Consider the following 14,866-nt stretch of genomic DNA (forward strand, 5'->3'; position numbering starts at 1 on the left):
TCACCACAGAGGAATGGAGCTCCATCACCAATTGAGCGTGAAATCTTAGACATGAGACCTAGAGGAGCCGATACCCTAGTTGATCTGTATGAAAATACAGAACCTATGGAGGAGTATGTTACTCTACACTGTCTGTTGTTGACTAGCGACCCGACTAGCTTTGAGGAGGCTAATGAAGAAGAAATATGGAAAAAAAAATGATGGATGAGGAGATTCAATCTATCGAGAAAAACAAGACTTGGGAGCTGACAAATCTCTTGAAGGGCCGCAAGACTATTGGTGTGAAATGGGTCTACAAGACTAAGAAGAATGCTCAAGGAGAAGTCTAGAGATACAAAGCAAGACTTGTCGCCAAGGGCTATAGGCAGAAAAAAGGGATTGATTATGGAGAAATCTTTGCCCCGGTTACTAGTTTTAAGAATATCGGATTACTAATTTCACTCTCTACACAAAATGGATAGAAGATTTACTAGCTGGACGTGAAATCAACATTTCTGAATGGTTTTCTGGAAGAAGAGATCTATATTGATCAGCCACTTGGATATGTGAAGAAGTGCAAAGAAGATAGAACAAGCTAAAGAAAACACTCTATGGCTTGAAGCAAGTACCTTGTGTGTAGAACATGAGGATTGATGACTACTTCCAGTAGAATGGATTTGAGAAGTGTCCCTATAAGCATGCGCTATACATGAAGATGGAGACAGACGGAAGCATGCTGATTTCCTACCTATATGTTGATGATCTAATCTTCATCGGAAAAAATCCAGAGATGTTTGTTGTTTTTCAAGAGGAACATGGTCAAAGAATTTGAAATGACGGATATTAGCCAGATGACTCATTTCCCTGGCATAGAAGTCGTGAAAAGCGAGAAGGGAATCTTCATCTCCCAAAGCCACTATGCAAAAAAGATACTAAAGAAGTTTGGGATGGAAAACTGCAACCCTGTGACAACTCCAGCTAAAACGAGATTAGAGTTGACGAAGAATGAGCAATGATATGTTGACCCCATATATTTCAAGAGTCTGGTTGGAAGCTTGAGGTATTTGACATGCACCAAACTAGACATACTCTATGGAGTTAGACTTGTCAGCAGGTACATGGAGACTCCTCACCAGTCCCATCTGAATGCAGCGAAGAGGATACTTTGCTATGTCAAGGGTACCATCACTGATGGCATGGTCATCAAAGAAACAACCCATCGTAATGTTGTCATCATATGAAACTGAATATGTTGTTGTTAGCTCAAATGTTTGTCATAGTATATGGATCAGGAATATACTGAAGTATCTGAGATTTCTCCAAGATGACCCCACAGAAGTCTACATCGACAACCGATCAGGGATTGCACTTGTGAAGAATTCAATCTTCTATGAAAGAAGCAAACATATTGATACTCGGTATCATTTTATTAGAAAGAATGTCAAGAAGAAAGAAGTGGAGCTGATGTCTTGCAGAACGTATGATCAGATTGCTAATATCTTCACGAAGCCACTCAAGCATGATATCTTTGCAAGAGTGAAGATAATGGTTGGAATGATAAAGCCAGGAGAGTCAAGTTTAAGGAGAGATGTTGAATATTAAACTTAATGGGGCTCATATTATTACATAAATAATAAAAAAAAATAAAAAATATGAAGAAAGTGAGATGAAGAAGTTGAAGAAGGATGAAGAAGAATCCAAAGAAGAAATGGACATGTTTCCTACGCAGAAGAAATTTTGCAGACATCACCTCTGCAAATAACGCAGGCCAATCCTCAACTTTTACCCCTTTTTCTCCTATAAATTGGTGTTCTTTTTTATGTGTAGTATGTGGTGGAGAAGAGAGAGAGTAACTAGTGAGATAAGAAGAAATTGTGTATTTTGAGAGTTCTTTTTGTATTTTTCAGATTATTATTGAAATCAAAGAGTTTTTGTGTGCAATTGAGTGTTTCCTCACTAAGTTTAAATCACAACCAGTGATTGAGCAAGTCCCCTCCGCCCATCACCTATAAGTTGCATAGGTCATGCATGCAACTTCTTTAATTTCTACGCGTGAACTATTCTAGATCAAAACAGGGAACGCATCTGTAGTACGATTGGCCTACCCAATCTTGGTTTGGACCCCATAGGGGAACACAACCCTTCATAGGTCCAATTGACTGTCTCGCCACACTCTGTACCAGACGTGTGGTTGCACTAAAACAATGCTAGCAATGGTATCGTGCTCTCAGAATAACTCTGCTCCATGAGGGTTCTCATTTCCACATTTCAGTATTCATATTTCATTATGTCTGTATAATTCTCATCACATCTATATATATATATATATATATATATATATATGTATATATCATCATTTCTGTATAATTCTATGTTCAACATTTTTGTACAAAACATCTTTAAGTATTTCACATATCATCATTTTAGTATAAACCACATCTGTGTATTTCTCATTTCATTATTTATGTAATTCTCATTATTTATGTATAATTCTCATCTCATTTCATTATTTCTGTGTAAAACATATATGTATATTTCATATATCATCAATTCTCAGTAAAACCATATCTGTATATTGCATTTCATCATTTCTATATAAAATATAACTGGGTTTCTCATATCATCATTTCTGTATAAGAATATTTCTGGGTTTCTCGTATTTTCATATCTACATAAAATATAGTAGTATATCAACATTTCTTAGTACAAATCATATATTTCAATATCAACCACATTCTCCATAATAAAATTGTTATTTCATATTCCTCATGCCACACAATTTTTAACTAATAAACATAATATAATGATCACGGGGAAAATATCAATATCATAGTTTTTCCAAAACATAAACAGTATTCACAATTTCACATACTTAATTTCAACGAGTTAATTTTTTTCAAAAATACCTGTTATAATTTATTCCCCTTACCTGCTTACTGAGATATTTCCTGCGAAGATCCTAAAACCCAAGCTCGCGGCGTTTTGGAGCTCAAAACCCTAAAATCACATTTCCCCAATCCAATTAACTCAAACCCAGAATTACAATTATTTTAATATTTCCTAAGCCCACACACTCCCAACATCTAATTAAACTTTAAAAATAATTAATAGATATAATTCCATTATCCTTACCCTAGCCTTGAAGTGGTACCTAGAAAACTCAAATTAAAAATTTGCTCCGATTAAAAGGATGAGAATCGAAGATAGGACCTCATGGTAGTGTTCGATCATCGATTTAACTAAAGATTTGAGGAAAAATTGAGGGGAGAGAGAGAGAGAGAGAGAGAGAGAAAGAGAGAGAGAGAGTTTACCTTATCCTAGGAGTGGTGCCTACGACGCCCTAATCACGAATCCACTCCGATTAAAATGTTGGCGGCCAAGAATGGTACCCAGTGATATTTTCCATTCTTTAATCAGTAGAGAATCGGAGAAGAAATTAAGGAGAGAGAGAGAGAGAGAGAGAGAGAGAGAGAGAGAGAGAGATGCCTTCCTGAAGCAGAGAAGGTTTATATATATATATTATATTATATTAATATATTATTTAATAAATAATTATTATTTATTTAATTAAATAATAATAATTATTATTATTTTACTTTTGTGGGTCTTCACATCCTCCCCTCATAAAAATTTCATCCTCAAAATTTTCTAACTTTCATTTATCACACCCTCCTCTGGGAATCATTGAAATATTTATCCGACTCTAAGAAAAGCTGGCGGCCACCCACATAGTAGCCTCGTCCCAATTTATTAATAACCCTCACTTATGACGGAGGAATACCGTGGTTACAAGGGAGGGTTTTGGGAGATTACAATCATTCACATAAAAAGAAAACTCTCCCAAAACCATTCCTAACTAAAATCAAAAATACTAATTATCCTGCACTATACAAGTCAGTAATCATATATTGTCATTTACTTTTACTCTTACTAGCTCAACTCTGAGCTCCACTGAACAAGTGTGGATATCTCTGGCGCATCTTATCTTCTAATTCCCATGAAACTTCTTCAATTGCGTGGTTGTGCCATAACACTTTTACCAATGGAATCCTTTTTGTGCGTAGCTCCTGATCCTTTTGATCTAAAATATGCACTAGCACTTCTTCATATGACAAAGTATCCTTAAGCTCCAGTGCCTCATAACTAATCACATGGGAGGGATCTGAGACGTATTTACTCAATATGGATACATGGAATACATCATGAATTCTGGATAGCACTGGTGGTAACGCCAACCTGTAGGCAACTGGACCCACTCTTTCCAATATCTCAAATGGTCCAATAAACCTAGGGCTCAACTTATCCTTCTTCCCAAATCTCATAATTCCCTTTATTAGTGCAACTTTCAAAAACACATGGTCCCTTGTATCAAACTTACTTTTCTGCCGACTCTGAGCTGCCCTGATCCTATCTTTGATAAATTTAATTTTATCATAAGTCTTCTAGACTAAATATGGGCCCAAAATCTATCTTTCACCAATTTCATCCCAGTATAATGGAGATCAGCACCTCCTACCATATAATGCCTCATATGGTGCCATCCCAATGCTGGTACGCCATGTAGTCTAACTATCTCCTGAATGTATAACTCGACCAGTCTACTTATGGAGTAATTAACTTTGATGGGAAGAAAGTGGGTAGTCTTCGTCAATTGGTCAACGACTACCCAGATGGCATTAGTCCATGCAACGCTAACGGTAATCATGTAATGAAATCCATCGAAATATGCTCTCACTTCCATTCGGGGATGTGAAGTGGCTGCAATGATTCCGCCAGTCTCTGATGCTTAGCTTTTACCTATTGGCATGTCAAATACTGCACTACAAATTCAATAATTTCTTTCTCAATATTACTCCACTAAAAAGACTCATGAAATTCATGTACATCTTAGTACTATCAGGGTGCAATGTATAAAGATATCGATGCGCTTTCTCTAGGATAATTCTCTTAATCTCAGCATCAGCAGGCACACACAGCCTAGTACGGAACCTCAATGTTCCATCATCTGAGATATTAAATTATGCTCCCTAATGATTCTGCACTTTATCCATAATCTTCACTAATTCTACATCTTTCATCTGAGCAACTTTAACTCTTTCCTGTAAGATGGGCTAAATTACCATATTGGCAATGAATTCTTGGTGATATCCCTCTACCAATTCCACGCCAAGTTTTTTCTAAATCCATTTGGATCGGATGCTAACTCACCACGACTGACATTGATGAGCCCACTGATTTCTAACTTAAAGCATCATCTACCATGTTAGCTTTTCCTAGGTGGTAACTGATGGTGCAGTCATAATCTTTAATCAATTGTAGTCATCTCCTATATCTCATAATTAATTCCTTTTCTGTGAAAAAGTACTTCAGGCTCTTATGATCTATGAAGATCTCACATCTACTCCTATACAAATAATGTCTCCAAATTTTCAACGCGTAAACGACCGCTGCTAACTCCAAATCAAGGGTAGGGTAATTCTTTTCATATTATTTGATCTGCCATGAAGCATATGCTACAACTCTCCCTCGCTGCATCAGAACACACTCGAGTCCTTTGCATGACGCATCACTTCAAATTACAAAACCTTCTTCTCCCCGAAGGAATTGTTAGAACCGGTGTAGTGATGAGTCGCTGCTTTAACTCCTGGAAACTCTGTTCACACTCATTTGTCCATTCAAACCTTGCATTCTTCCTAGTCATTCTGGTCGAAGGGCCTGGCAGTTTAGAGAATCCTTCTACAAAGGGTAATTTGGTGATAGCTAAAGGCAAGAAGACTAGTACACTTTACATGATGTAAGGTAAAATTGGTAATGGTGTTGTGAATGCAATGAGAGTCACTCTTCCACCGATTTATGGCATAAGCAGCTTGGCAACATGAGTTAGCTTTTGGGGTTGAAAAGGCCCAAAACCACCCAATACCTTTAAGTTCAACAAGTAAAGAACAAAAGAATAATCCATAGCTAGAGCACAAGCATGCATCTTTCTGATGAAGATCACAATGTAGGGATAGAGAGAGCTTTAGCTATAGCAAGTTAGAAAACCGACCTAAAAAAAGAAGCTTTAGTAAGAGCATTGAATGGCAAAGTGATCAAATAGTTGAACACATGTGAGGGTTCCGGACATGAATTGTGATTTAAAATTCATAGGCTTGTGCGTAATTTAGAACCCCCATGTATTTTACCCAAATTTAAAGTCACTTCTTAAAAAAATTTAACACAATTTGTATCTGTATTTTGAATATTTCAAGTTCAAATGGACACCCAAATGCGCATGCTCACTCTCAGAGTATATGGCTTTTAACTTAAATGTGTTTAGTATGTAAATGAAAGTTTGAAGCCATTATTTGAAGAAGGATGCGATTGAATTTTAATTTTAATTTTCTATACAGTTGAAATTACCATATGAGAATAATATTTTGTTTGAATTGTTAGTATAATGCTTTATGCTGTGTCTACGAGCATTACCATGGATTCCTAGTCTCATTATTGAATGTTTATTAATTTAAACAAAACTCAAAACAATTTTATTTTCTATTTCATCTAAATTGCCTCTACTTCAAATCTAAAATTGAAAAAGAGTCGAAATATTTAAAGCTAAAGACTGGTCTAAAATTTTCATTTTGAACTTGTGAATTGTGAAAGGTGTTGGGTTTCCCTCCTTGTGGGGCCCAATAGATTAGAAAGTTTTTTTTTTTTTAATGTTGTTTGGCTTCTCAAGAAGCTTGTTTGCCATGCCTAGCTGTTCCTGGGCTTCTCCCAGGCGGCGCTTCATACGCACAGCTTAGCACAAAGTGGTCGTCCCCAAATCTTTTCCTCCGTTCAGATTTTCGGCACAATAATAGTAGAGCAAGCCGCTCCACTTAGTGCTTCCATCTCCATTATGATTTTATACACAGAGCCTCACCCAACTCCTCACGCTTGCGCCAGTTGTCTTCTCTAGCTGCTGGTCATCTTCTGTTGCAGCAACCTGCTGCTCCGGCTGCATACCATTATTAACAACATATTGGGATATATTGATTGTACTATTTTGGTTGGTTCTTTTGGGAGCTTTGTTCACAATATTGGTGAGACCTTTCCATCTTGCTACATTTGTTTATACACTCTTGTATATTTGTAAGGCTTATGCCTTTTGTATCCACTTTGTACAATATTTTGGTGATAGTGGATTTGGACCACCGTGCCCCATGAACGTACCTCAACATTTGAGGGAACCACGTTAAATTTTGTGTCTCATTTTTATTTATTATTTGCATTACTCCATTGATTTACTTGTGGGAATTAGTTCATATATAATATTTTTCCCAACTAGAGGTATTAGAGCCGTGTTATTTGGACTCATTGGGTTTGTGTAAATCATGGATGGTAATGTTGGTCGTATGATTAGCTTCAACGGAAGTAATTCGATAACTTGGAAAACAAAAATGTAAGATCTTTTATTTTGCAAAGATTTGGATGGACCTATTGAAGGTGATAGCCGAAAACCTAAAGACATGAGTAATAATGAGTGGAATAAACTTAATAGGAAAAACATTGGTGTTATTCGGCAATGGATTGATGATAGTATTTTTCATCATGTTTCTACCGAAACTTTGGCACATGAATTGTGGAAAAATGAAGAGGGTCTTTATGATAGAAATTCGGCTACAAATAAAGCTTTTCTTTTCCAAAAATTGGTGAACTTGAAATATAAAAATGGTGGTCTTATTACAAAGCATTTGAATGAGATGAAAAATATTATCAATTAGCTTACTACTATGAAAATAGTTTTTGATGATGAATTGCGCGCCTTAATGCTTCTTAACTCTTTGCTGGAAAGTTGTGAGACTTTGGTTGTGACAGTTAGTAATTCGGCTTCCGATGGAATTGTTACTATGAACCAAGTAACTAGCAACTTGTTGAATGAAGGAATTAGAAGAAAATCAATTGGCTCTTCTCATTCAGAGGCACTTGTGACAGAAAGTCAGGGCAGAAACCGAAGCAAAAGCAAATATTCTCACCGTAATAATAAATCAAGAGACCGGTCCAGCTCAATTTCGAAAAAAAGATATTGAGTGTCATTATTGTCATAAAAAGGGGCATATGAAGCGGGAGTGTAAAAAATTGAAATTCAAGGAGCAAAATAAAGAGAAAAATTTTGAGAAAAATCATGAAGACAGAACTTCAGTTGCATCTGATGTTGATCTTATAGTTGTTTGTGATGAAATTTATATTAATTTGACAAGTCAAGAGATTGATTGGGCTATTAATTCCGGTGCATCATTCCATGTCACTTCTCGGGAAGATTTCTTCACTTCCTATTCCCAAGAAAGTTATGGAGTTGTTTGAATGAGAAATGAAGGTTTGTCAAAAATTGTTGGCATGAGAAATGTTTGTTTGGAAACAAATCTTGGATGTAAGTTGGTGCTCAAAGATTTGAGACATGTACCCGATATTCGACTAAATTTGATATCTACCAGAAAACTTGATGATGAAGGGTTTGACAACCATTTTGGTGATGGAAAATGGAAGCTCACAAAGGGTAATTTGGTGGTGGCTAAAGGCAAGAAGACTAGTACACTTTACATAATGCAAGGAAAAATTGGTAATGGTGTTGTGAATGCATTTGAGAGTCACTCTTCCACCGATTTATGGCATAAGCGGCTTGGGCACATGAGTGAAAAAGGAATGCAATTTTTGTTCAAAAAGAAGCTCCTACCTGACATGAAAGGTACTCCTCTTAAAGTTTGTGTTCATTGTTTGGCCGATAAGCAACATAGAGCCCCTTTTCATACAAAGTTTGTTACTAAAAAATTTAATATTCTAGATTTGATACATTCCAATATATGTGGTCCTTTGAAAGTTAAATCTCATAGTGATGCACTTTATTTTGTTACTTTTATTGATGATTGTTCAAGAAAAGTTTGGTCTTACACTTTAAAAACTAAAGATCAACTTTTAGATGTGTTTAAGCATTTTCAGGTTAAAGTTGAAAGGGAGACTGGAAAGAAGGTGAAATGTGTGCACTCTGATAATGGTGGAGAGTATATTGGCCCATTTGATGCATATTGTTATAGTGAATGCATTATACATCAAAAGACCATCAAGAAAACCCCCAACAAATGGAGTTGCCGAAAGGATGAACCGCACCATACTGGAGAGAATGAGATGTATGCTCTCTCATGCGAAGTTGCCAAAATCATTTTGGGGTGAAGCCATGAGGATGACGGTGGACTTGATTAATTTGTCTCCTTCAACTCCTCTATTTGGTGAAGTTCCCGAAAAAAATTAGAAATGTAAGGATGTCACTTATGATCACTTGAAAGTGTTTGGTTGTTGTGCATTTTTTCACATTCCAAAAGATGAAAGATCCAAACTTGATGACAAGACAATGTAATGTATTTTTCTTGGCTATGGGCATGATGAATTTGAATATAGATTGTGAAATCCGGTTGAAAAGAAAGTTGTTAGAAGCCGAGATGTTGTATTTTTTTAAGATCAAACAATTGAAGATTTTGGCACGATTAAGCAACCACAATCTAATGGGAATGATTTTGTTAACTTAGAGTCACCTTCTCTACCTTTGGTACATGATGAAAATATGGAAGATGTTCTTCCACCTCTTGAAGATGTTGGAAATGATGAAATTCCTAGTGATGTTGAAGATGAAAATGCGGGGGAGCAACAAGTTCAAGAGCAAGTTCCATTGAGAAGATCTTCAAGAGAGCCAAGACCTTCAACTAAATATCCATCAAGTGATTATGTTACTCTAACAGATTAAGGGGAGCCCAAAAGCCATCAAGAAGCCATGAAACATGAAAATAAAGATGAATGAATAGAGGCCATGCAAGAGGAAATAAAGTCCATATTTGATAATCATACCTATGATTTGGTTAAACTTCCTCTTGAAAAGAAAGGTTTGAAAAACAAATTGGTGTTTAGGTTAAAAAATGATGGAAAGAATCTTCGGTACAAGACTAGACTTGTGGTAAAAGGCTTTGGTCAAAAAAAGGGAATTGATTTTGATGAAATGTTCTCACCAGTTGTGAAAATGTCATCTATTTAGGTTGTTTTTGGCATGACAGTAAATTTGAATTTAGAAGTTGAGCAGCTAGATGTGAAACCACTTTCTTACATGGTGACTTGGAAAAGGAAATTTACATGGAACAACCGAAAGGCTTCAAACAAAAAGGGAAAGAGAATTTAGTGTGCATATTAAAGAAAAAGTTTGTATGGGTTGAAGCAAGCACCATAGAGATGGTACAAGAAATTTGATTCTTTCATGATTGATCATGGTTACTTAAAAACCTCTTTGAATGATTGCATGTTTGTGAAAAAGTTTTCAAATGGTACTTATATTATTCTCTTACTCTATATTGATGATATGTTTGTTGTAAGACAAGACTCCTTTAAGATTGACAAGTTGAAGTTGGAGTTGAGCAAGTTTTTTGCTATGAAATACTTGAGACTGGAAAAGCAAATTATTGGCATGAGAATTATTCGTGATCATGAAAAAGGGCAAATTTAGTTTTCTTAAGAAAGCTACATTGAAAAAGTGCTTGAGAGGTTCAATATGGATAAAGCAAAACCCGTTGGTTGACCACTTGCCAGTCACTTCAAGCTTAGTACAAAACAAAGTCCAACAAGTAAGAAAGACAAGGAAGAGATGAAAAAAATTCCTTATGCTTCGGCCATTGGTTCCTTAATGTACACAATGATTTGCACAAGACTGGATTTAACTTATGTTGTTGGAGTTGTTAGTCGGTTTCTCTCTAATCCGAGAAAAGAGCATTGGTTAGTGGTAAAATGGATTCTTCAATACCTTAAAGGCATTTCAAAGGCGTGTTTGTATTTTGGAAATGGTAAATCTATGCTCCATGGATTCACGGATGCCGACATGGCTGGTGATGTTGATTCTAGAAAATCTACTTTGGGTTATTTGATGAATTTTGCAGGGGGAGTTGTGGCATGACAATCAAAATTACAAAAAAGTGTTGCTCTATCTACTAAAGAAGCCGAGATTATTGCCATTACGAAAGCTTGCAAAGAATTACTTTGGTTGAAAAGATTCTTGAAAGAGTTGGACATGAAACAAGAAAGGTATGTTCTTTATTGCGATAGCCAAAGTGCAATTCATTTGAGCAAGAATTCTATCTTCCATTCAAAGTCAAAACATATTGATTTTAGATATCATTAGATTCAAGATGTGTTGGATAAGAAATTATTGCAACTTGACCAAATTCACACTGACGATAATGGTTCAGATATGATGACAAAAGTATTGTCTAGAAATAAGCATGTGAAGTGTAGAGTTTTGACCAAATTGGTGGAGTCGTTCCCATAAGTTGGGGGAGTTTCCCTTCTTGTGGGGCCCAAGAGATTAGAATTTTTTTTTTTTTTTTTTTTAATGTTGTTTGGCTTCTCAAGAAGCCTATCTGCCATGCCTAGCTATTCCTGGGCTTCTCCCAGGTGGCGCTTCATGCGCACAGCTCAGCACAAAGTGGCCGCCCCCAAATCCTTTCCTCCATTCAAATTTTCAGCACAATAATAGCAGAGCAAGCCGCTCCACGTGATGCTTCCATCTCCATTCTGATTTTATACACAGAGCCTCACCCAGCTCCTCACGCCTACACTGGTTGTCTTCTTCAGCTACCGGTCATCTTCTGTTGCAGCAACCTGCTGCTCCGGTTGCATACTATTATTAACAGCACATTGCGATATTCTGATTGTGCTATTTTGGCTGATTCTTTTGGGAGCTTTGTTCACAATATTTGCGCGACCTTTCTGTCTTGTTACATTTGTTTATACACTCGTATATTTGTAAGGCTATACCTTTTGTATCCGCTTTGTACAATATCTTAGTGATAATAGATTTGAATCACCGTACCCCGTGCACGTATCTCAACATTTGAGAGAATCACATTAAATTTTGTGTCTTATTTTTATTTATTATTTACATTACTCAATTTATTTACTTGTGAGAATTAATTCATATATAATCTTTTTCTCAACAGCATCGGGCAAGGGGGTTATTTGAAGCAGCTTTAGCAGCTGCACTAAGCATACAAATGGGATGAACCGGCAAATTAGGATCATCCTTTCTTGCAGTAGTACAGAATGAGAACTTTTACAAAGCTTAAATATCAAGCAAATGCAGAGTTCTGCTCTCACTTCAATGAACTGTAACAGGCGAATACATTATTGGAAATTAGGCAAAGAAAGCATCAATTTACACACGATGGATTGCACAGATGCTCCATTACAGGGTGAGCAAAATTATGCTGACAGGACCCAGAGAAATAGGGAAATGAAGAAGAGAACAACTGACATGGACCTTCAGTAGACACAATTGGAGAATAGTCCATCCAGTAATGATGGCGAATTCTGTTCTACTTTGCATGCCGTCTCTGCAATATTGCAATCTGCAAATGATCATGAATTGCTTATGTTCCATCAAATTGAAGTTAGGTGGACCAAAATGCCCTTCATGTTCTCTCATTCCATGAGATGTGCACAGGAGGAAGTTGATATTCATCAGGCTTTAATGCCAATGCAAAATCAGGCAAAGTCGGTGCTGTCTCCATAATTCTGCATTTAGTATTTCAAGTGCAACTGTTTACTATGCCATCATTCAGTTGCCTTCAACTAATGGATAATAATGACACCAACTTAACTGCTAAAGCAGGACTCACCTCTCGTGAGAGTACAGATCTCGATTGATTCGCACCTTGCTAGAAGCATCTTTTGGAATCTTCTCAGTAAGATATTTCATGGTTCCCCACAGTGGTGGATTTCTGCACCAACAAATAACAGTTGAGCTCGGTCATAAAATAGAAAAAGAACTGTTGATGTAGTTTTCTTGTACCATCCTAACTCATCCCCCTCTATCCCCACTACTCTCTCTTTCCCTAACTTTTTATTTTCAAACTTCTAACTGTGACAAATAAAAAACTGAGTAGCAAACCCTTAGAAGTAAAGGAAAACTCTAACCCCCACAACAATTTTTTAGAGTCGTTGTCGGTGCATTTGTACATATGGGCAGGCTCTCTTTCCGTCTTTCCCACTGCCTACAGGAAAAAAATTTCCTATTTTCCCCCTTTATACAGGAATCATAAAAACATGAATATTGAATTTTTTCCAACCCCTCATTTGATGCATGGCACATGAATCTTCAATATATATATTTTTAAGGAAAAAAAGACATCTTTTGCATTATACACTATAGCACTAGTCAGTGACTCAGTAACAGAATGAGGTAAAATAATTTGTGTTATCTTGATATACATCCTAACCTAAAAACTATCAACTGGCGACCATTGGAAAGCTTGTTATCACTGACCCAAAAAGAAATCCAACTAAAACAGCAGAATGGAGAGAGAAAAAAGTGCCACAGAAGGTTACTTTGACAAAGGAGGAGCCATGTTGAAAGCCTCACACATTTTCTTACTTTCCTTGAGATACTCATCAGCTGCCTGTAAAGCAGCTACAGCCATCCCATGGGATTTCTCTGTGTTCCCTTCGTCAAGGATCAAACCATGATAATAGTATGCTGCAGCCTAGGAAAATAAATAAATAAATAAATAAACAAATAGAGGCCTGCATTTTACAAAGATCAAAGAGTGCAAAATACAAAGTAAATTACTCATTAAGATTTTAAGTATTAGGGGATTAAAGAAATGGAAGAAGTCATGTTGGCATATTGTCGAGGTGCCTCAACTCAAGTTAACACAAAGGTGATGCACCATAAAAGTCACCTATGCACAGTGTCAATTCTGCACCTTCAGTACTTCATGTACATTTAAAAACTGAATTTTGGCACCAAAACTTTCATTTCATCTTCATTTTATGGCAATTAAACAGTTTAAAAGCTGGACTCCTTTTCCAGAAAATAAATATAACAAAACTGAATGAAAATATGGATAGCTTGGTGTTTGCAACAACAAATACAAAAGCCCCAGCATAAAACCTTGATCCCTTAATCAACAATGTACCAATAGAGCACTTGCGCATGTTCATGCGTGATATCACAAAATAATTCAAATCGAGCATCAATTTCATACAAATATTGGTATTCACTCGAGGTTTGATTGGTTAAGAAGCAACACGAACAACAGGAAATATACTCTTCAGAACACATATCCAAGAATATTTAATTCCCAAAAATTTCTCATCAAATGTTTGGTTGAAGCTAAGAAATGAAGTTAGGACAGCCTAACATACTCAATTCTCTGTTGGATTTTGATTGGTACTAAAATTCTAACTTTCACATTTGGTGAAAAAAGAAAAACAAAAGTGTCACATATTAAAATGTATTCTGTAAGAGGCATTGATGTATAAATTAGTGAAAGTTTGAGTGAAAGTTTGACCATTTGACAATTTTCAACCTGGAATCAACAACTAAATCAAACCTAGAAACAAAATAGGTTCAGGGCTTCAGGTGAAAATTTAGGTTCAGGGCTTCGGGTTAAAATTTATCTCAAATTAAATATATATTTTAAAATTGCAGACCCCTTTGTGGATTATTCAATATGTGTCTAAGGAGTGTCAAAGAATCTTTATAACCCAGACATGGGACAGCTGTCCGTGCTACATAGCCTTTTAGAAGGTTGGTTGGTTGGTAGCTCAGGAACTGCCATGGAGTTGCAGATTTTCCAAATTTTGGCATAGAGAAAACCCAATAAGATTTTCATCCTACATCTGGATGGTCATATGTGTGCAATTCAGGCTTTGATCAGAGTTCTGTGATGGCACCTGGAAAGGAACCATGAACTTGTCATAGAAGCAGGTTCTTATGTCAGAGAATGTGAACCTTTCTATAGCACAGAAGACAGAAGCTTGGGCCTGGCTGGCTCCTAGCTTCAAGATTGACTTTTTAAGCATCATCATTTACGTGCCCTAATGGGTACCAACT

At 36.4% G+C, this 14,866-nt stretch overlaps 1 protein-coding gene across 6 annotated transcripts in view; it reads right to left on the reverse strand.

Moving 5' to 3' along the window:
* Positions 1–11,984: 11,984 nt before the first annotated feature.
* Positions 11,985–14,866, reverse strand: part of LOC131158190 (uncharacterized) — a 50,530-nt gene continuing 47,648 nt past the window's right edge. For all 6 annotated transcript variants that reach the window (XM_058112870.1, XM_058112872.1, XM_058112869.1 and 3 more), the window contains 3 exons: positions 13,357–13,511; positions 12,648–12,749; positions 11,985–12,543 (listed from right to left, as the gene is read on the reverse strand). In XM_058112870.1, the coding sequence (XP_057968853.1) occupies positions 12,441–12,543; positions 12,648–12,749; positions 13,357–13,511 (360 nt within the window). In that variant the 3' untranslated portion in view covers positions 11,985–12,440. The remainder of the gene's footprint in view (positions 12,544–12,647; positions 12,750–13,356; positions 13,512–14,866) is intronic.

This window comes from Malania oleifera, chromosome 6 (genome assembly GCF_029873635.1).
Source record: "Malania oleifera isolate guangnan ecotype guangnan chromosome 6, ASM2987363v1, whole genome shotgun sequence".
In the NCBI taxonomy this organism is placed as follows: domain Eukaryota; kingdom Viridiplantae; phylum Streptophyta; class Magnoliopsida; order Santalales; family Ximeniaceae; genus Malania; species Malania oleifera.